General features: G+C 54.7%; 4 protein-coding genes across 7 annotated transcripts; 1 reads left to right on the top strand and 3 right to left on the bottom strand.

The window, feature by feature from the left end:
- Positions 1-5: 5 nt before the first annotated feature.
- Positions 6-5,298, bottom strand: rela (v-rel avian reticuloendotheliosis viral oncogene homolog A). Of its 3 annotated transcripts, none has more exons than XM_037260578.1 (11): positions 5,015-5,298; positions 3,176-3,211; positions 2,949-3,094; positions 2,642-2,787; positions 2,478-2,569; positions 2,268-2,402; positions 2,025-2,129; positions 1,745-1,960; positions 1,590-1,670; positions 1,428-1,523; positions 6-1,343 (listed from the first exon to the last, which is right to left on the bottom strand). In XM_037260578.1, the coding sequence occupies exons 1-11, from the start codon at positions 5,019-5,021 to the stop codon at positions 508-510; spliced, it is 1,896 nt and encodes a 631-aa protein (XP_037116473.1). In that variant the 5' UTR covers positions 5,022-5,298; the 3' UTR covers positions 6-507. The 3 variants fall into 3 exon arrangements, with proteins under 3 accessions (XP_037116473.1, XP_037116472.1, XP_037116474.1); XM_037260577.1 differs by lacking the exon at positions 5,015-5,298 and adding an exon at positions 4,173-4,340; XM_037260579.1 differs by lacking the exons at positions 3,176-3,211; positions 5,015-5,298 and adding an exon at positions 4,173-4,340.
- Positions 5,299-5,703: 405 nt separating this feature from the next.
- On the top strand, positions 5,704-10,978 carry LOC119128334 (serine/threonine-protein phosphatase PP1-beta catalytic subunit). The gene is made up of 8 exons (XM_037260596.1): positions 5,704-6,142; positions 8,497-8,628; positions 8,700-8,930; positions 9,028-9,132; positions 9,204-9,275; positions 10,184-10,335; positions 10,484-10,618; positions 10,690-10,978. Exons 1-8 carry the CDS (start codon positions 6,091-6,093, stop codon positions 10,792-10,794), a joined length of 984 nt encoding a protein of 327 aa, XP_037116491.1. The 5' UTR covers positions 5,704-6,090; the 3' UTR covers positions 10,795-10,978.
- A 2,360-nt stretch (positions 10,979-13,338) lies between these two features.
- On the bottom strand, positions 13,339-18,960 carry LOC119128329 (equilibrative nucleoside transporter 2). Of its 2 annotated transcripts, none has more exons than XM_037260588.1 (14): positions 18,819-18,960; positions 18,448-18,787; positions 17,540-17,682; positions 17,310-17,391; positions 16,576-16,736; positions 15,904-16,043; positions 15,691-15,825; positions 15,515-15,612; positions 15,380-15,449; positions 14,968-15,179; positions 14,476-14,581; positions 14,227-14,312; positions 13,936-14,135; positions 13,339-13,838 (listed from the first exon to the last, which is right to left on the bottom strand). In XM_037260588.1, the coding sequence occupies exons 3-14, from the start codon at positions 17,569-17,571 to the stop codon at positions 13,727-13,729; spliced, it is 1,434 nt and encodes a 477-aa protein (XP_037116483.1). In that variant the 5' UTR covers positions 17,572-17,682; positions 18,448-18,787; positions 18,819-18,960; the 3' UTR covers positions 13,339-13,726. The 2 variants fall into 2 exon arrangements, with proteins under 2 accessions (XP_037116483.1, XP_037116484.1); XM_037260589.1 differs by having other exon boundaries at positions 14,968-15,149; positions 18,819-18,959.
- Positions 18,961-19,568: 608 nt separating this feature from the next.
- On the bottom strand, positions 19,569-21,497 carry LOC119128333 (intraflagellar transport protein 57 homolog). Its single transcript, XM_037260595.1, has one exon. The coding sequence runs from the start codon at positions 21,319-21,321 to the stop codon at positions 20,041-20,043; it is 1,281 nt and encodes a 426-aa protein (XP_037116490.1). The 5' UTR covers positions 21,322-21,497; the 3' UTR covers positions 19,569-20,040.
- Between the last annotated feature and the right edge of the window lie 42 nt (positions 21,498-21,539).

Genomic DNA, 21,539 nt, shown 5'->3' with positions numbered 1-21,539 from the left:
TCACGCAAGTGCAAAGCATCTTTTATTTCCTTTGAAGAAATGAGCCATTTGTGTTGCGGCTGCATTGGGCGGCGCCGCCCAGGCACCGAAGGTTTCGCGTTTGGGAGCGCATGAAAAAAAAAAATAAGACATTGGTCCACCATGTGTCCGTACACAAAGGGCACGCTTGACTTACCTTCAAGTCCGCGGTCCGAGTCAGACAAAAGACCCGTCGGTATCGCTCGCAAGACAAAGCCAACGGCCAACGTCTGTCCGTCTGAGAACTGGGCGCGACGATTGGCTTTGCCCTCAGCTTGCGAGCTAGCCCGTCCATTTCAACGCACTCGTACGTACGTAAGTGTTTTTGTTTTGTTAATTTAAGGCTCGAAGCGATTGAATGACGAGCATTCGTTGCAATGACGGCGTGGCTTTTTTGTTCAGGTCCGCGCGGTGGCCCACGAGCGCAGCACGCTAGTTTACGGGTGCACGCTTGCGCACGGCTATGGAATAAATGGCCAAAGGCATCTGTTAGGCGGGGTGGCCCGAAACAAAGCCGGCTTGGCTTCCGCTGTTAAAAATGGAAATGAGCTGATCCTCGTCCACCGAAATCAACTCGTCAAACTCGTCCAGCACGGCGGGCCGCTGCTGGCTGTTGCCACCGCCGCTGTTGGTCAAGACGTCCATCATGCTCTCGTTCTGGAGCAGGTTGACGATGCTGTTGGGGTAATTCATCCAGGTGCTTCCCGGATTGCCGGCCGGGTCCAAAGTGTTGTGCGCCGCCGCCGCCGAGGGGGCGGCTCGCTGGCCGTTGCCGCTCTCGTCCGGCGGGTTAAGGAGGTCCACAAAGTCGTCCATGTCGAGGCTGTCCAGGGTTCCCGAGCCCTGGGCTTCGGAAAAGCTGGGGAACTGCGGGATGCCCTCCTCGGCCGCCGCGTCTGCCGGGAACTGAGAGCCCGGTAAGGAGAAGAAGCCGACGGACTGCGCGCCTGCGGCGGCGCTCCCCTGCGAGGCCGACGGCTCCTGGCTGATGGCCGAGGTGATGCCGGGGAAGAATTCCTGAAGGTCTGACAGGTTAACGGTGGGGTAATCCTGGCTGGAAACAGTCGGGCGGTTGACGGCGCAACTGGAAATCCTGGCGGCTTGCGGCTGCGGGCCCAGGTTCAAGCTCTCCAGGATCTTCCACGTTTGGCTGCTGGCCGGGGGGGCCGAAACGGAGGAGGCGGCGGAAGAGGAAAAAGTGGATTGGGGGGTGGAGAAGGGCGAGAAGGGGGAGGGGGGGAAGCAGGAAGCCTCCGCCTTGCTCGGGCCCGGGAACTTGTGGCCGGGCTGCGCGTGAGCCAAAGAGCTCTGTGCTTTCGGGGCAACTGCAGCACAAAAGCAAGCGGCGCCGGCAGCATGAGCAAAACCCGCAAAGGACTCGAGAGAGCCCCCGCACGTGTGACACTTACAAGCCGGCGCCATGGCCGCCGCCGCCGCAGCGGGCTTGCTCGGGGCCGTCCTCCTGGCGGGGCTGAAGTGGCGTCGATCGGGCGGCACAACGGACCCTGAAATCCCCACAGCTGTTAATCTCACGCCACGGAATGGGAGACGGACTGCGATTGCCCTCTTACTTGTGGAGAGCAGAGGTCCCAGCTTCAGACTATGGAACATGTCGCCGGTGCGTTTCCGCTTCTCGTTCCAGCGGTATTCGTCTGGAGGGGAGGGGAGGGGGGAACACACGTGAGAAGACAGCAGCAGCGGCGAGAGTCAGGGCTCGAGGTCGTACCCCTGTCGGCGGGCAGGTACTGGAAGTCCATGGGCTCGCTGACCTCGCGGTCCGAGGGCCGGCGCAGCTGCAGCTTGACGCGGACGGGCTCGTTGAGGTCGGTGTCGCGGTAGGGCGGCGTGCGGAACACGATGGCCACCTGCCTGTGGACGTCGGCCTGGGAGAACGTGCCCTTGCCCTCCCATGAGTCCTGGAAGAAGCGCACCTCGATGTCCTCTGTGGGGAAAGGGGGGGGTCTCTTCACAGGAACTTTGAGCGCGCCGTGTCCAACGCCCGTCACCTTTTTGAACTTTGTCGCACAGCAGAAAGATTTCGTCGCCGCCTTTGCAGCTGCCCGAGTTGCGGTTGACTCTGCAGATCTTCAGCTCGGCCGTGTTGGGAGCCCCTGAGACGAGAAGAACGGGCGAGCGGCTCAGAGCGCTTCCTTTGGATCCGGCCTTTTCAATGTTGCTTTTCAAATTGCATTTTTAGAGCAAGCTTTCTTATGCATTTCAATTTGGTCCACTTGGCGTGCGTGACTCACGGTTGTCAAAGATGGGCTGCGAGACCACCGGCTCCAGGGGGAAGAGTTCCCCCGTGGGCAGCGTGATGGAGGCCTGGAAGCAGAGCCGCACGGCATTCAGGTCAAATTCCTCCTCCCACACCTTGGCCTCGTGAACTGCGGGCAGAGAGAGGATTGGGGGGGGTGAGGCTAGGCTGGGCTGGGCTCAAAGAAAAGGGACCGGCCGCTCACCGTTGAAGGGGTTGTTGTTGGTCTGCAGCCGGCAGGTGATGGCCTCGATCACGTCCTTCTTCTTCACGCACTGAATGCCCAAGTTCTGAAAGCTGAGACAACGCAGCAGCGTCCACACGGCTCACGTTTGGCTTCTGCCGGCAGCCCATCCCATCGACCTGTACCTGTGCACGCGCCTCTCCTGCAGGTCGGCCTCGTAGTAGCCGTGCTTGCAGTCCTTCCCGACCAGCTCGTGCGGATGCGGCTTGTACGGCGTGTTCTTTGTCACCAGCGAGATGCGGACGCGCAGGGGCCCGCTGTAGTTGTGCACCTGCCCAAAGGAAGGCGGTCAAAGCGGCCTTTTCTGGACTGCGCGTGCCGAGACAGTCGGTCGGACCACTGCAAGTTTCTTAAAATTCACATCTTTCTCCGACGTGGATTTTCACGGGAGCGAGAGAGAGCGAGATCCCTTAGAGGAGCGAGGCGACTCACCTTGATGGCCGGGTGGGTCTTGGTGGTGTCGTTGCTTTTCTCGCCGGGGATGCTGCCCGCAGAGCGCCCCTCGCACTTATAGCGAAAGCGCATGCCGCGCTGCTTGGGCTGCTCGATGATCTCCACGAAGGGGCTCGCCGTTTGGACTTGATGGAGAAAGGACACAACAACGTGCATTAAAATGCGCCGCCGCCTGATGTCATCGCTCGGGTCCGTCCGACTCGTACCTGGGTTGGGCGCGTTCATGGGCCATCCGTACACACCTGCGACGGACCCACGAGTACACAACACAGAAAGACGACACGTTAGAACCCGTTTCAGCCCATCTTTGCGGCTTGGGCTCCCGGGAGGTCAAAGGTTACCGAACCAGGCCGACAAAAACAGGCAGTCAAAGGAGTCCACTTTGGACACGCCGAATGAGATGTGGGGATTGATAATATGGAGTGACGTAAGTTGGAGCAAAGGTTTTGCCATTTGGAGCCGTTGTTATGATGCGACGACGACGACGACAAAACGCCAGCGGAAAGAAACGAACGAACTCCTGGTGCTGCACTCGGCCCAATGAAGCAGTGACGGCACACATTGCACTTTGATTTCACTTTCAAGTGGGATCTGCAATCATTGTCGTTCCGACACCGTGCGCATTGTTGGGACTTTTCAGGGATAAAACCTTTTAGTTTGGAGGTGGCAAAAGTTGGAGAACCATCGATGGATGTCATTTGACAACGCGACGTCCGATCGCAAGATGGAGTCCGCACTCCGAGCAGGACCGGCACCGCACCTGACAGCTTGGAAAGACGACGGACGAACGAACTGGAGTTGCATCGCTCGCTCGCTCGCTCGCTCACACGCAGCGAGGAGAACGTCAACACGCGAAATGAAATGACCTCCTTTTCAAACGCCGTTCAGGGCCTTGACAAACGCAGTAGGAAATGCGTGACCCGCCCGAGCCAACCAACAGGCCCGTCCCAGCGCGCGCGGCACACGCAACAGGCAACTTCTTGTTGTTTTCAAGACAACTTTGTGATCATCTTGTCTTGACGATAGATAACACACGCGGACGCGAGAAAAAAATGACAAACTGGTCGCGGGGGGAATTCCACCTGGCGCAAAACAACACCCCGTCCGTCGTCCACTTTCACCCCCCCGCCGCCGCCGCCGCATTCCGCGCTCCAAAAAAGTGAGCAAACACGCAGCAAAGCGGGCGAAAACGGCTCCACTTACCGGCCATGGCTCCCGCTGTACTTTCTGGGCTCCTTTCCGCAATGTCGCGAAGGCCAAAACGTGCGAAGACTTGGCGAAAACACGTTTCGAGTAGGAGCTACTCGCTGCTGTGGCTCTCTCCGAGTCACCGCTCGCTCGCTCGCTCGCTCCCCCGCCCGCCCGTCCGGTCCGGCCCGCCGGATGCGGGCCTGCGCAGCCTGCGACGCAGCGTCAAGCCGCATGTGACGAAAACATGCGCATTTTCCGGTAGGCAGCAACACCAGTGTTCGGAACTGGAGGACGCCACATCGATTTATTTGTTCGAATGTTCCATCACGACCACTCATTCAGTTTCCAAGAAGGGAAAGTCATCCTGGTTAGCTTTGCGACATGAACCAGTCACCAAATGTGATTTGAGCTTCACACGCTCTGATCAAAATAATAGCATAGAAGAAACAATTGAGGTAGGTCACTCTTAAAACTTCATTGGAGACTTTTTACTGTCCAACTTGTCAGGGAAGACAAACTATCCCCGAGAGCGAGATGTCGCGCAACCCAAAGTCTTTTATTTGATGAGACACCAAGTGGTCTTTTTCCGCTTTCACTGTCGACCAGCTTGACGCAAAAAAAAAATTGGCACGACCGTCCGTCACCACCCACTCACACCGCGCGGAAATACCCACATGACGCACTTGGAGGTTCGCAAAAAGAGCGCGTGTGCGTGCGTGCGTGCGTGCGTGGGAGAGGAGAGGCTCAAACCGCAACTCCCGATCGAATTACATCGTCTGGGGGAAACTTTCGTAGTTGCTTGGGTTTTTCTCGACACGCGGCAGGCACCAAAATAGTGAGTTGCGAGGACTCACATTTCATTTGTCGTCTGCATCGGGCCAAGGGGAAGGGCGACGAAAGAACGCCTCCACGTTTTGTCCACGAGATGGCGGCGTAGGCGAGAAAACGTCATCTGAAAAGCACAACAGGTGAAAATCGTCCGCATTTTGAAAGCGACTCTAAAACGGAAAGAACTGATCTCAAGAACCCTAACGTTACACAGTATGTCTGGAAAAACACAACTATGCTTAAACAATTCCATACATCAATGCGTGTGCGCGTACACAAGTGAAACGACATGCGTACACAAGTGTTCAAAAATGTTTAAACGATTATAAGACGATTTTAAAACCGTATAAAAACGATGATAACGATTTTTAAAAGATTAGAATCTTGATCGTAATGGTCAAGTCCAACCAACGTGTACTTGGGTTAAATGTTTCTATTCTATTCATTTGGAACAACGCTGTGTTTTTATAAAGTACCATTCTATACGATGCTGGTTTTCTCAACTCGGTTTTGATTTGATTGTAATGTTTTCTTGTTGTCTTTTTGGGCTTGGAACGAATTTCCACCGAACCACCCAAATGTCAGCTAGTGCCCAATTTTGTCTCTCGACCAGCATGGAGTCTGTCTGTCTGTCAGTCAGTCAGTCAGTCGTTCGACAAGTGCGCAATGATGTCACACCAAAGTGGAGGTCTCTAACGGGGAAGCCGTAGACACATGAAACATGGCGGAGAAGCTGACGTATCTCAGCACAATGCGGGCTCTATATATGTTTGATGTCTATGCTTGGCAAGGCAGAAGCGAGAATGATGCCTTCGCGGGCTCACTTCAATCGTCGGAAATACGCCTTTTTCTTGTCATGATCACGTACGCGTGTAATAAATACGTCATATCCAAACTTGGATCACTCTCGATCGACTTGTGGCATATTGAATCGACGTCCTCGTCGCGTGAGCGCGTATTGATAGGCAAGGGACTTTCAAGGCAGCGCGCGCGAGGCATGTCATAAACGCTCGGGCTCGGCTTGGTGGTGCGTTTGGGGCCAGTGAGGCGGTACCTTCGGAGTCTCCTTCACTGCGGCGCAAGCGAGCTCTTCGGAACACAAATGGCGGAGGGGGAGTTGGACGTGGACTCGTTGATTTCCAGGCTTTTAGAGGGTGAGTACGACTCTTTAGTCAGCGGAGGGCGTGCGGGCGGCGCGCTCCGTGCCATTGCGTCGTTGCCCTGTTTTGGGCCATCAGCTTGTAGCTTTGCTCGACTTGCTCTAGGGGTGCTGGGGGGTCTTGTTGGGGGGGACAGCACAACCGCACCTTTCAGCTCACTTCGCCCCATGCCTCTCTTTACCCTGCATTTCTTTATTTACACGTTTCTGGACGGGCTCTCACGCCTTGGCTATCGATGTGTGGCGTTTACGTGGCTTCAAAAACTTGTCGTCCATCGGCACGAGCCGGAGTCATCGTCGTTCGTTATCGACGCCCTGACAATGCCATATTACAAGCGCATCGCACGTCATGGCATCATTGGAGCGCGCCGAAATCAAAGCAGCAACATCGTGGTCCAATATTTGGACATAGTGCTGGTGTCCCTTGAACGCAGCACGGTGGCGGGCGGCACGGCACGTTCACCTTCCTAGCACAAGTCGGCGTTTTCTCCCCCAAATACAAACGTAACTTGGTCGATAACGACGGACGGACGGACGGACGGACGTGTTGGCGCAGTTGTTTGGTTCCGCTAGATAGGTTCGGCGAGCGCCTGTTGAAATTTCCCGCTGGCCTCAAAAGAAAGACGGTTTTGCTGCACATGGCGTTGACAGGCGAATGTTGAGTCAAGAAGTCACGGGACGAATCAAATTGATCACTGTACGGCTTTCTCCTCTATGCTGCCGTTTGACACACTTGGTGTAATGTCGCGCGAGGGCTGCTGTCGACCACAGCTCACACGCAGACACCCAGGACACGCGCCGGCACGCAGACACGTGGCGTTCTTGGCCGTAGTAGCGAGCCAGGCGTGGCGCCGTTTGGCGGCTGGAACCACGCCGTTCGGTGATCGGAACACGGCCGAGACTCGGCCGAGACACGGCCGCTTTGCGGCGCGTTCCGTAATGGACTCTCGAGCGTTACCAGCCGATGATACGGTTTGTTGTCGGCGAATGGCTCGTTGTCCTCACCTCTCTTCGGACCCACCTAGCGACCGTGTGCTTCTTTTGTAACGTTGTAAAGCTTTACGCGCAATCCAGTAACAAATATGGTTGTGAGCTGCGAGCGCCTGCCGAGGGACTACAAATCGGCGGTCGGCGATGTAAAATTAGCGAACGACAATCACTTGGCAGAATGTGACGCGAAGCTCCTCAAATCACTCGCACGTGATTCCTTGGCGCCAACAAACTGCACGAGGAGTTCATCATCTATAAAAGAAAGAAAAGCAGAAAACATCAACGGAAAGGGTCACTTGAAAATGCGCCCACTGTCGGCGGACCAAAATACATTTTGCTATTTTGTTTCAGCCGTGACGGACGGGTGCACGGAGACTCACGGCTGCAGAGATCTCTGATTAAATGTCAGCGGCCGCAGCTGTCTGGGACACCAATAAAGCAAGCCGGGGGGGGGGGGGGGGGGGGTACTGTTTAGGAAGTTACAAGCGGCAACCAGAGCACAAGTCCAAACGTTGATGAGCAAAAGCTCTCATTTGGAATCTTTGGGGAGCCAACATTTTTGGTGCTACGGCACGTTTGTGGAAATAATGGCGGAGGGGGCCTGCGCGTTTAGAAGCGAGCGCCGGCCGGCAAAGGGGGCTTCTTGTGGATGGACGGCGCCTCGCCTGTCCCGCGACAGAAGCGCCCCGTCCCATGTTCTCTCCATTCCATCTCTTCTTCGGCCTCACAAAGACGCTCATTCGTCTGCAAATGTCAACGGCGGCGCATTTCGGCCCTCTCGGCCTATTTGACGGAATCGGGAGGCAGGTGGAATTGCTGAGGTCTGAGCATTGTTTGGAGCAAGAGAAGAAGAGGCAGAGAAGGTCCTCAACAATTGGCAGATTAGGTGGGATAATAACTTCAATGGATCGACGGGAGTTTCCGCTTCATCACGCAAGGTGGTGCGGCCGGCGGCGTGAAAAATGTCGGTCACGTGCGGACGCCGACCGCATCGTCGTATGACGTGTGCTCGGCTCAGCGTTTCTCGATTCTTCGGTCGGGCAGGGCCGAGAGAGGAGCCTCGCGGCGCTCCCTCTTTGTCCCGACAGGGGGCTTACTCAAAGCCGCCGCGCGGCGATGCCCATATATGGACCGGTTACTGCTCCAAAATGTACAAGGGGGGCAGGGAGAGGAGGGGGGTTCGGCCTCAGTGAGCAGTCAAGCAAGTGGAAAAGTGTCCGTTTGGGACCTCGCTCCGTCGTTGATGGAAATATGCAGCAAAGCGAAAGCAAAATTGCAATCAAAGTCAAACAACAAAAGGGGGCGCTTCCTAAACGGGCCTAAAACACTTTGCCTTCACGTCCGTCCGTCCGTCCCCAGTGCGAGGATGCCGTCCGGGGAAGATCGTCCAGATGACGGAGGCCGAGGTGCGGGGCCTCTGCATCAAGTCCCGGGAGATCTTCCTCAGTCAGCCCATCCTTCTGGAGCTGGAGGCGCCCCTCAAAATCTGCGGTGAGTGCCGGCTGGCGCCGTCCGTCTCCATCGTCCGTTCCCCTCGTCACCCCCCCCCCCCCCCCTCCCAGGTGACATTCACGGGCAGTACACGGACCTTCTGAGGCTCTTTGAGTACGGCGGCTTCCCCCCGGAGGCCAACTACCTGTTCCTGGGCGACTACGTGGACCGGGGGAAGCAGTCGTTGGAGACCATCTGCCTGCTCCTGGCCTACAAGATCAAGTACCCTGAGAACTTCTTCCTGCTGCGGGGCAACCACGAGTGCGCCTCCATCAACCGCATCTACGGCTTCTACGACGAGTGTGAGCGCCTCGGCGGAGCGAGCGAGCGAGCGGCCGGCTGCCCGGCCGGCTGCCCGGCCGTTGCGGCTTACCCCATCCCGTGTCGTGTGTCCTCTAGGCAAGCGGCGCTTCAACATCAAGCTGTGGAAGACCTTCACCGACTGCTTCAACTGCCTGCCCATCGCCGCCATCGTGGACGAGAAAATCTTCTGTTGCCACGGAGGTACGCCGCGGACGAGGCGCGTCGGCCTTCCGGCGGGTCTCGGGCCACCCGTGACGCGCTCTCGCCCGCAGGTCTATCCCCTGACCTGCAGTCTATGGAGCAGATCAGACGCATCATGAGACCCACGGACGTGCCCGACACAGGTCGGTTTGAGCGAGGCGCCGCCGCGAGGATGCGAAAAGCGCAGCAAAGCGCCGAGCCCGGCGACCCATTGGGCGTAGCAAAGCGCATTTGCCACCAGCGCTTGGGGGGGGCAAAAAGCGGTTGCACCATGATGAACGACAGTTGCGTAACACCTTCCTTAAAAAAGCCGCCCTTAGCGTCATCCCACAAAATGACTCGGCCGCATCTCACGACGAGCAATTGTCCAATTGAAAAAGCGCTTTGCCTGCCATCCTGTGGATGTTCAAAAGAAGAAGAAAAAAAACATTTATTTCTTCACGCAGGAGGTGGCAAAAGTAACTGGAGTGAAATCAATGGATTTTTGTCACATTCTATTGAGAAGACTTAAACAATTCCAATGGACTCCAGCCAACTCTCAGAATATATTCGCACTCGCTGGTGCCCACCCCCAAGTTGTGCCTGTGCCTTAAATGTCGGACGGTCACAGTCAATTAGCCAGCTAATTAAGTTGAACTCTCCATCGAGTATTACGCTAACTTTCTCGTTGGAGTATGATGATTGACGAACCTGAGAAGGAAGACCTTTCCAAGGATGGTGGACGACTCGATTATAAATAAGGACGGCAAAAAGTTCCCATCTGCCATTTCCATTGCTAAGGACGGCAACATTTCTTAAAGTTCCCATCTGCCATTTCCATTGCAATCGAAAATGCGACAGTCTCTTAAAAGCTATGCTTGGAGTGATCCCACTTGCTTGTCGTCATGAAACCTGCTTCTTCTCCTTTTAAGGGAGTCAGATGCTCTCGCTGCCTTTTTGTTTTGGCCCACATCCTGTTATGGTCTGCGGCGTTGGGCACTGTGTGCACGTCACGACACTGCGCGCGCGCACGCAGTGGAAAAGTTCAAAGGCGTCTTATACCATCTCGCAGGCCTCCTGTGCGACCTCTTGTGGTCGGACCCAGACAAAGACGTGCAGGGCTGGGGCGAGAACGACCGCGGCGTCTCCTTCACATTCGGAGCCGACGTGGTTAGCAAGTTCCTCAACCGCCACGACCTGGACCTCATTTGCAGAGCCCACCAGGTTGGAATCATGCCAATGTCAAACGCAGCGGGTCCTTGACGTTTTCGCTCCTTTTGTCATACTCACCGCGTGCCGGCCGCTGCGTGGGGCCTTCCCGGGGGCCTTCCCGGGGCCCTCCCTCCTTTCCTTCCTCCCTCCTTCCCCTCAGGTGGTGGAAGACGGTTATGAGTTCTTTGCAAAGAGACAACTGGTGACGCTTTTCTCGGCGCCCAATTACTGCGGCGAGTTCGACAACGCCGGCGGCATGATGAGCGTGGACGAAACCCTCATGTGCTCCTTCCAGGTGCCTGCTCAAAAATTGCATTGCCCGGAAAACAAGATTTGATTGAAAACTGCCTGCCGCGTGTCATTCAGATCCTGAAGCCCTCGGAGAAAAAAGCAAAGTACCAGTACGGCGGCATGAACTCCGGTCGGCCCGTCACTCCTCCCCGCACGGCGCAACCTCCCAAGAAGCGATGAGGAAGGACGGAAGAAGACGAGAGGAACGGAGCGGAGCGTCGGCGTCGTCTGCTGCTTCTCGCGCCCGCCACGTAGATCCACCGACTACAAACAGAACAAAAACACGCAGCCCACTTTTTCTTTACCTCCCGCTGAACTGCCCCTTGCATCTACTTAAACATTAAAGAAATACATATAAAGTACACACATTGTGGGGGTGTTGTCGCATTTTGTTTCTTGATACACACGGAGGGGCGCACCCTGGCAAACAAACAAACAAACAAACAAACAAACAAACGGCGCATTACCGCCCGCCCGCGCGCCACTAACTGATGGTGGCCGGATGTAGCTAAATTTGCTGGCGCCATCTACCGGCGGGCGCGGTGTGCACAGACAGGCATTTGATTTGATACAGTCACCCCTGGTTTATGGCGGCGAATTGCTTCCAAGAGCACCCGCGTAGTGTCACCCTCTCATTTTTAACATGCATCCATTTTTGTGTGTATATGGAACCATATAAGCGCATATGTTATCATTAGAACATGAAAGAATACCTTCAAACATTTAAATACTGGATTCATCGTGTAAATGACCTACAGAAAATCATGTATAAATAATATAAACGATACGTGTGTGTGATGTAGCCAAATTATACACACACTTTATGTTTTTAGAACTCATTATATATAAATCTTTTTTATATATCTAGCAAGGTACAATACTGTGTGTTTTTAGAACTCTTATTAGTGCAACAAGGTACAAGTGTACGTACTGCAATTGTGTGGGCACTCCCTGCTTGGCTTCTGCTGCCAAACTTCGTGCCATAATTCCTCAATTTAGAATTTCAATTTTGAATGTTTGATTTTGTTTTAGGGCGGAACCGCGATGGACAGAAGCCGCGATGTATATGACTGTATTTGGTCTAGAATTAGGTTAAGGGATCAATATTGCTGCTGATGAGTAGATTAAAATATGACCATCCCTGTCTGCATTTTGACGTCTAATAGACGGCTAGCGCGACGTCTAGGCTAAAACGCGGCTAACAAAAGGTCTAAAAGTGAACGTTTTGTAGACGTCTATCCCGTAGCTAACACAAGGCAGTGGTGATGACTTCTCCAATCAAGAAGAAGTCCAAAATCAATCTGTACCTGGTGGAGTCCGGTCACCTTTTAATACAGATGCTCTTCTTTTCTCCAGGCTTGGAGTGTGTGCTGTTCAAGGGGGAAACGAACATTTGACCTATTAACCGCTGTTAATCACATGACAATTTCAACTTTTGAAGTGATTCGCCTTCGAGTTCCAAGCCCCGTTGAGCGTAAAACAAAGTTAGGTGCACATTTGAATGACATCAGAAGATAGAAACCTACCTTTCCACGTGCCACTCCTTGAGCTAAATCTGGAGTCACTAAAGGGATGACATCTTTGCCATGCCATCACAACATCTCAACTTACCGTTTGGTTTTGTGTGATAATAGCCATGGTGATTTTTGAAAGTGAGCTGCTGACTTGTGCAAAAGCAATGCCATCATTAACATTAGTTTGGAATTCACATTTGAATTGTAAACGCATACGGCATAACCTCGTCAAAAAGACCTTTTTTTTTTTTTTTTTTTAATGTAGTCGACTCGTAGTTATATACTTTCAAAAAGATTTTATTCATTCCCAAGGTCAAGTAAAAATGTACAGTGGACACAGGCACCACTGCGAGTGAGCGAGCGAGCGCAGCTGAAAGTCTTTTCAGAGATGTTGCTGAAGCAGAGACGTGATGCACATTCTTTACGTCAGCGTGACGAATGGACAGTTGGATCTTTTCACCATACGGGCCAGGCAGAGGTGTCCAACTCAAGGCCCGGGGGCCAAATCGTTTGATGTGGCCCGCCGAGACAAATTGAGGATCAACTTCATGTGTCAATAACAAAATTGCAACTTGTCTTCACTTTTCAAAACTACAGTTATTGCTAGGAATTTCTACCACTATTTTCAAATATTTGGACAGTTTTTACTCGTGTCTGATTGCAGACAGAGCGAGTTCTTCATCAGTTTGTCATGGAGCTTATACTGTACATCATATACGCCGTTGACAGTCATCCAAAGAAAACGATGAGGACGATGCGGCGCCCGACAAAAATGACTTTGACACCCCTGCACTAACAGAAAAGAGAGTCCCCGGAAGAAGAAGAAAAGAAACAACAACCCCACATTTTGGGTCCATTCGAACAGAGAAAGGCTGCTAGGCACCGGTCTGTCTATGTATGCGAGGCACAGTGCAATGGTAGAAAAGAAAAAAAACAGACCGATGAACATTGGCATCAGTCCAACGTAGCTGAAAAATCAAGAAATGTTGAGCAGAAACAAAGAAATGCTCTTCCTATGAACACGAGAAAGATTTCGCTCAAGAAAACGCCAAATGAATCTTTGTTCAGGCGGCGGCCAGGGCGAACAGGAAGATGGCAGAAGGTGCTTGTTTGGCTTGGATGTGGCAGGGACGATGAAAAAGCTCATTCGGACACGCTCCACGAGATTGAGGCAAATGGGCCAATGTGGCTTCTTGGGTGGGCGAAGACATCCCTTCCTTGACATGCGAACTTTCCCTTGTCGTTTCAAGCAAACAAATGTCAAACAATACTACAAGCGCGTATGTTCCTCATTCCTATTGCATTGCCTTGACTTCAAAGTGTTATTTGTTCACTTAACGAGCTCAATTTGCAATTCCTCGGTTTTGGTGGCAGAAAAATCAAACAAAACTGATGAAAAAGCGCACACAGTTGGATGAAACAAAAAGTAGATTGACTTGCACGCACACACACACACACACTTTGCGCACACGTGTGTTGTTTTTGCACGTCAATCTCGCTCAGTCAACGTCCCAAAGCGCACGGGCGAGCGCGGCAAAGACTCGCAAGTCAAGGCACCCCACCCAGAGCCGAGCCCCGGACGGGTCCGCCGCACACCACTACACCAGCCTTCGCAGCAGGAAGGAGAGCGCGGCGCCGATGGACAGACCCAGAGCCAGGAAAAAGGTCATCAGAGATCCGGCCGTCTCCGCGTCCTTGGCCTCCACCAACCTGAGCACAAACGAGCCGAGCGAGCGGTGGGTGGGTGGGTGAGCGGCGTTTGGGCTGGCCCGCCGCGTCGCTCACCGCTCGTGCTTTGCTCACTCACTGCGGCGCGTACGACATGGACAGACACACAAAGTATCCGCTGGAGATGGAGAAGAGAGCCATGATGACGGCAAAGACGGCGTCGGAGGCAAAGTAGACGGGCAGGAAGGAGCGAGGCTGGACGTTACACAGCATCAGGAGCGGGATGAAGACCACGCGGGAGACCACCAGCAGCGGGAAGACAGGAGACTCCTTGCGAGGCTGACAACACAGCGACGACATCCTCGAAAGGCGCTCTCGCTCCACATGGAGTCTCGCTTTGTAAACAAACGCTTTGCTTCTCGGGACTCACCCAGCGTATCAAGGTGGTGACCGTGCGGCCCAGCCAGTCGTTGATGTTGAAAGTCAGGAAGCAGCACACGATGATGAAGTAGTCGTCTGAGGGAGGGAGGGAGGGAGGGAGGGAGGGAGCGAGCAAGGGAGGGAGCGAGCAAGCGAGGGAGCGAGCAAGGGAGGGAGCGAGCAAGGGAGCCGCGCTCAGTCGAACGCCAAAACGGGATCAAAGCGCCGACGTGCCGCGAGGGCAAAGCCGAGCACCAACCCCATTTCCCCGGCAAGGCGGTCGTCCTGACGTCCACGGTGACGGTGGGAAACACCGACAGAGTGACCGTGAACACAAAGGTCACGCAGAAGGCCATCACCCAAATCTGCACACAAGAGAGGGGAGGGAGGCTTTTATTAAGCCAGTGTAAACTCTGGCTTAAGTTGCCAGTGGTAAAAGCGCCAACGACGATTACACGTACGCTAACCGGCGCGAGCCACATCGAGTAGGCCCGCGGCGGCCATCTTGGCCTGTTGCCATAAAGATCCATCCAAGCGGCAAATTCTATTTTGCTCGGTGTTGTTGACGCTCCAGTCTTTTGCCTGCCGGACCGGACCGTTTGTTTGTTTGCTTTTAGAGCAGGTTGGTTGGTTTTGAGTTTGATTCCGTTTGATTGCTTTTAGTAGTCGTTCCAATACGTTTCCTCGTTTCAAAAGTCACGACGCTATCAGCCAAAGTGCGACATTTCGAGGACGAGAAGAAAAGGTTGACCTTCTTGAAGACCTCGACGATGGAGGCTTTGGCTTGCTTCTTGTCCGCCTGCCCCAGCGCCAGGAAAGCCTCACGGCTTCTGTCCCGCCGGGCCTCGGAGCCCTCCGCGCCATCGCCGTCTTTGGCGGGCGCCGAGCCGTTGGCGCGACCGTTGAGCTTGCCGCCGTCCGCTGTCAAGCTCTCTGCTTGACACACACGTGTGCGCTGATGGACTGGGAGTGCATACAAAGGGCGCCTTTGTGTGAGCGCCGGCCGGCCGGCCACGACTCGCCGCGGATGAATGGAGGCCAAACGAGATAATGATAATGAATAAATTGATTGAATTGAGCCACGCGAGTGAGCGAGCGAGCGCTCCTTTGGAATTGCACACGCGTCAAGTCGCCAGCCAGAAGGCCCTCTCTCTCTCTCTCACCTGCGAGCAGCTCATCCGTGGCGCCGGGCTCGTATTTGGCGCCCTGGCCGAGGTAATGGCGGGCAAACTCCTGCAGGCAAGCAAAAAGCTCGTTGATGCAATGGCGCCCTAGCCGCTTTGGCCGGGAGTACCCACCAATCGGGGCAGGAGGAGGTAGCACGCTAGGGTCGCCAGCGTGCCCACGCACGGCGTGATGAAGTAGCCCAACGCCGCCGACTCGGGATGCGCGTCACCTGGCCGGCAGGGAGCAGGTTGTCTGACACGTCGGAGCGAGCGGCGGGATTCCTTGGCGCTGTCGCTTGCGCACTTACTGGCGGTGGCGAGCAGCATGGCCACGGCGGCAAAGGTGCCGGCCAGCCCCTGGCCGCTCATGAAGACGGCGCTGTACTTCTGGGGGAGCATCCCCACCAGGCCGAAGAGACTCCCTTGCAGCACGGCGCCGAACGCTGCGGGAGGGAGGGAGGACCAAAGGGCTCAGCGGGTCGCGGCGAGCCCGACGGCGGCGACGACGGACGCCCGCTCACAGTTGATGAACCAGATGGTGGTCATGGTGACGGAGAAGAAGCGCTCGGTGTCCATTTCCACCTTGACCAGCGCGGCGGTGAAGACGAAGAGAAGCAGGATGAAGATCAAGCTGCCGGCGATGCGCACCGCCTCCGATATCCTGGGTCACAGGGGTCAAAGCCCAGGCCCGGCTGGGGGTTAGGTCCGGCCGATTCAAAAGCTCCCGTCGGGTGAAGGGCGGCATCCAGAGGAGCCAAAAACAAAGATGAGCAAGCGGACGGCGGGCCGCAGAGTGTATCCGAGTGCGGCCAAAGGAAAACAAATATCTCATTGACTGTTTCTATTTTGGGAGTCGCAACTCATTTGAATGGCCGCTTGTCAGGAAATGATGGCACGTGACACCACACCGCTGGACCATTGGCCCAATCGGATAAGACCCCCCCAATCCAATCTTGATCAATCGACACCACTACGGTCCAAGTGACCGACTCGTACGAGGAGACGCCGGTCTACTATGACTTTTGGCGTCTGACCGAGTTAGACCTTTTCTCAACTTTCTCGACAGTCGAGTCCCGGGGCAGCTTGCCGTTTGTCGTCCGGCAAGACGCCCGAGGCCCAAAAATCCGTGTGGGACTCTTTCCCAGAAAGCTCGGGCGCACGCTGGATACGACTTTGCCGCGGGGATCAGAGACCTCTGGTAGAGGATGGAGTTGAGCAAGGTGAAGAGCAGCAGGGGCAGCTGGGACAGCAGGGTCATGCAGCTGTTGAAGTACTTGCTGTAGCCACTGCCGTCGCCGCCATGGTCGCCGTCCGTGACGTTGGACGCGTTTGCGCTCAGCCGTCGTTGGAAATACTGCACGTGGGCGAGAAGGTGTGGGAAGACAGAGGGAGAGAAAATGTTGGTCTGTGAAAAGCTTTCAAAAGATGGCCGAGAAAAAAAACGGCGTCTCGTGATGACGCCTCCGGCCGATGACATCGTCGAAACGCAAAAAAAAAAAAACCCTTGCGGACGCCGAACAAAAACAAGCCGACGGCGAGCTGCTAAAAAGGGCTCTCTGAACCTCGGCGCGTGATCACGAGTATGCGCATGACTCACCCACTATATCAGTCACAGGGGCTACGTGTGCGTGATCCATCCATCCATCCATCCATCCATCCATCCATCCATCCATCCATCCATCCATCCATCCATCCATCCATCCATCCATCCATCCATCCATGTTAATGCCGCAAGCACTGGCAGAGAAAAATAGCAGCACGTGACCTTTGGCACATATACCCGCGTAACGAGAATGTTCATTCACCGGGATTCCATTCACTCACAGTTGTAATCCAAGACAGCAAAATTTTTCCTTTTGCCATAGACACGGCCACCAATGAAATCTTTTTGGGGTGGGCTGATCTTTATACATTGACTTTCATTTACCAGCGACGCAGTCATGAAGAAGTTCCATGGCAGCAGAGTTCCCAAGCCCAGGATGAAGAAGCAGATCCCAACCAAGCAGCCCCTGAAATGATGATGAGAGACCACAAGGACGGAATAAGTCGCAGAGCCCACCGAGGGCATCGCCCACCGAGGGCATCGCCCACCGAGGGCATCGCCCACCGAGGGCATCGCCCACCGAGGGCATCGCCCAAAGCGCACGCGCGTCTCACCGGTCTGAAGGAGCGGCTCGGAGTCGCTTCATCTTAAGAACACCGGGCGGGAAAAGTCAGCCACGCCGTCGAGGGCAAGTCAGCAGCAGCCTCAGCAAAAAAAAAAAAAAAAAAAAAAGGAGCCTCTGCTTTTTCACGCTGCGCTGCGAGAGCACAAATCGCAGCTCAGAATGTGTGCGCGCATAGAAAAGGACAAAAAGGAGAATGAATCTTCCACAAAATTCATGGCCAATAATTGAGGATCCCTCAGAGTCACTCATGGGCAAGATGTAATACATACATACTCATATCAGCTCTTTTTGAAAGAAAAAATCATAAAAATCAAAACTATATCAAATAGAGTATCAAAAAATAAAACCATAAGCTGACCAGAAGACATCAAGGTGCGATTGTTTTCATCATGGGCAATTTTTTAAACTGCAAGATCTAAAACATATGTGCCCAAATGGTTTCTTTTTCTAATTAAAATAAATAAATAAAGTTTTAAAACTAGATCAAATAAATATGTGTGAAGTTTGCATGTTCTCCCCGTGTCGGCGTGGCTTTTCTCCGGGCTTTCCTCCCACATCCCAAAAACATGCTTGGTAGGCCCATTGAGCAACTCTAAATTCTTAGAGAAAATATAAGTCGTAAAAATGAATGAGACAAATGGGAGGGGCTGCCAGCCGTTTTTCCCAGAAACGGAGATATATTGAAATATATACCGGGCGGGCGGACGGGCGGCCGCTACCTGCTGCCGTCGCAACTCCCTTTGCGGCAAATAAGCGATCGAATGACGGACGAGTTTCGGTCGAGGCTATCGCGAGTCGTGTCGAGCGTCGCAAGGAAGGTCATTTGATGGACGTTCCGTGGGCTGGCTGGCTGGCTGGCTGGCTGGCTGATGTCGAATTGGAAAGAAAGGTGCTTACTTGAATGGATGGGAGAAAAGGCGCGTGTTGACGCTCATACGTAGCCTTCCCGCCAGCGCGGAAAAAAAGCAGCTTTCTCTGCTCTTCCTCGTGATTGCCGCGGCGGCGTCGCAGGTGGCGGCCCGACCGTTTCTTCTGCGTGGGTGCGTGGCTTCTTCACTCTTCGACTCTCACATCCACAAAAGGCTGGCTGGTTGGCTGGCTGGCTGGTTGGCTGGTTGGCTGGCTGGCCGGCTGGAGTTTTTTGGAAGGAAGCAAGGGCGCTGCGCGAAGCACTTTCCGGCAGTAGTACTTCCTGTATGACGTCACCAGCGTCACTGTCATGTCGTCACTCCGTCATCTCTCGCTGTCTCTCACTGTCATGTCGTCACGCCGTCATCTCTCTCTTCCGCCGCCGTGCACACGGCATTTCTACGTCCATTTCGAAACGGGACACGCTATGTGTGAAAATGCCACATTTTCATGTCCTCAATATGAATAGTGACGGAGGGTTGGCACATGGTGAGGAATGACGAGCAAGTTGTTATTTGCCTCTCCCAATTTTGCTCGAGTGTCAAAGAATGATGGTTCAAAGCAGCCAATAGAAAATGACGAATAGATGGCTGGCTTAACGTTTTGTAAATTTCATTTTAAGCCTAATTTTATCTTTATCTTTATTTTATTTTTTACCTTTTCTTAAAGATATATTCTTTATTTTATTAAAGCGTGCTTCTATTTTAAACTCACTTTATTAATTGTGTATGCATACATTAATGTTTTGTTTTTATGTATTCATGTTTTTCTTTCATTGTTGTAAAGCGCTTTGAGCTGCATTTCTTGTATGAAAGGTGCTATACAAATAAAATGTATTATTATTATTATTAACGTGACGTCATCGCCGAGCGATGCGATCGGCTCATTGTATGCGTTGCCGCTCCGTGGTGTCGTTTAGGTTGAATTGAAACTCCCAGAAAAGGGATGTGAATTTGCGAACGGTCACATTTTCAGAAAATGACTCGCTAGCGTCCCGACCGCGGCTTTCCGCAACGTGGCCAGTGCAGCTTCCGTTGCATTCGCGTCGGGAGGGGCCGGCCGGCCTGCCTGACAAAACATTTTCAACTTGACATGCGCAGTAAAAAAATGAATAAATAAAAGGGGGGGACGGGGTGGTGTCTGTCGTGCCCCCTACATTGGTTTAACAAAACTCCTGTCTCCTCGGACTTTTGTTTTTGAACCCAAACTGGACTTTGCCCTGGGAAACGTTTGGGGTGCGTAGGAAGAGCAAAAATCTTCTCGCAAAACAGGCCAAATTTGACACAGAGAAAGGAAATAATCGCTCAGTCAAATGATTTGAATCTTTGGGATTTTCTTTTCCTTTTTTCGCCCTTTACTGACGTCTGGCGTGCAGTCACGCGAGTCTTGTCACGGAAAGCAAAAATTGGCAACGGCTGCTTGATGATATTCATGAATGTAATGTAGAGTAGTGGGATTTTCGAAAAACAACAACATGGAAGCATGCAGTCAGCCGGGGCGAGCCATGAAAAAGCTTCCGGCCGTCGGCCTCCCGCCCCGGCCCGCCCCGGCCCATCCCGGCCCGGCCCGACCCGCTCCACTTCAGGAATCCCAAGTCCACGTGTGTGAGGCGCGCGCAAAGTACGTGTGCTCCGGCGAGACGCTGGCGTGGCGCAGGCTGCCGCCGGCCGTCTTCATCTGCAAGCGCCGGCTGGCGCTCATCTTGTCCAGCAGGACCGTCTCCTGCTTCTGCTCGGTCATGCAGCGCTTGATGGTGACCAGCGGCGCGCCGTCCGACACGCTGCTGTTCCTCCGCTCGGTCTCGCGCTTGACCCGCGTCAGCTCGTCGTCCATGTCGGCCAGGACGCGCGCCTTCTCCGTCAGGCCCTCGCTGGCTCGCCGGTACTGCTCCTTGGCCTGGCCCAGTTGAGCCTGAGCCTGGCGATAGTCCTGGGTCAGGTGCTCTAGCTGATTGTTGACGTACTTCTCCCGGCTGCGGACTTTCTCCAAGGTCTTGCCGATGTCCTCCCGCAGCTTCTCCAGGTAGCCCTCGGCCTCTCTGAAGGAGGACGAGATGCCGTCCCGGTGCCGGTGCATCTGCTCCACGTGGATCCTCCAGTCCTTGTTGTCGTTCTTGACGGTGACCTTGAGGCGCGGGAGGGCGCGCTCCACTTCCAGGTACCATTCGGCCGCGTCCACCATGGACTGCAGGATCTCCGTGTTGACGCAGGGCACCTTGGCTCGGGGGCGAGCGCTTTGTAGCTTCAAGGCCTCCAGGTCCGGGGTTTGCTCCTCGTCCTCGTCGTCGGGCTCCGCTGCCTCCTCCTCCTCCTCCCGGCGCCACTCACCTTCCTCCTCCACCACGTTGACTCGGGCGTCCTCGGCGGCGGCTTCCCCGGCGGAGCCTTCGGCCGGGTACTCGGGGCTCCCGAAGGAGAAGCCCCTCTTCTTGAGCGCCTCCTCGGCCAGCCTGTCCAGCACGAAGCACACCTGCTCGCCGGAGCCCGACAGGAGTTTGGAGGGCGGGAAGTCCACCCGCACACCTAGCGCCCGCAGCTCGGCCAAGATGTCGGCCACGGCGGCGCCGGGCTCGCCGTACTCGCCGCGCTCGTGGAAGGGCCTCCCCGCCGCGTTGATGAGCCAGGCGGCGATGATGCCAAACATGTAGAACTGCTCGCCCGGGTTGGACTCCACGTAGGGACTGGACACAAAGTAATGCCTGCTCAGGTTCCTCATGTTGTGCTTGGCCAGGACTTGGTCTTGGTAGTTCAAAATGTGCAGCTTGTCCAGCAGGCGCTCCATGGCCACAAAGGGCCGGTAGGCCGCCCCGGGCCCGCCGCGCTCGTCCTCGTCACCGCGCCGCTGCTGCTGCTGCTGGGCCATGTGCGCGCCGCGGCTTGGCTCCGGCCGACCGACTGGAGGCCTGTCATCTCTGGCCAAGAAGCGGCTGGCGGATCGGTCGGGCGGGCGGGCGGCGGGCCGTCCGTCGCCTTGTGGCGATGTTTACACAGCGCTTGTCGTCTCTGTGGAGGGGCGCGGCGCCGTCGGGTGGCCGTGTCATCAAAGCGCTTGTCGCCTCTGTTGAGCGCCGTTGCGCGTCC

This window comes from Syngnathus acus, chromosome 10 (genome assembly GCF_901709675.1).
Source record: "Syngnathus acus chromosome 10, fSynAcu1.2, whole genome shotgun sequence".
Taxonomy (NCBI): Eukaryota; Metazoa; Chordata; class Actinopteri; order Syngnathiformes; family Syngnathidae; genus Syngnathus; species Syngnathus acus.
Note: the sequence above shows the minus strand (reverse complement) of the source record. Positions and strands in the feature narration are given on the sequence as shown.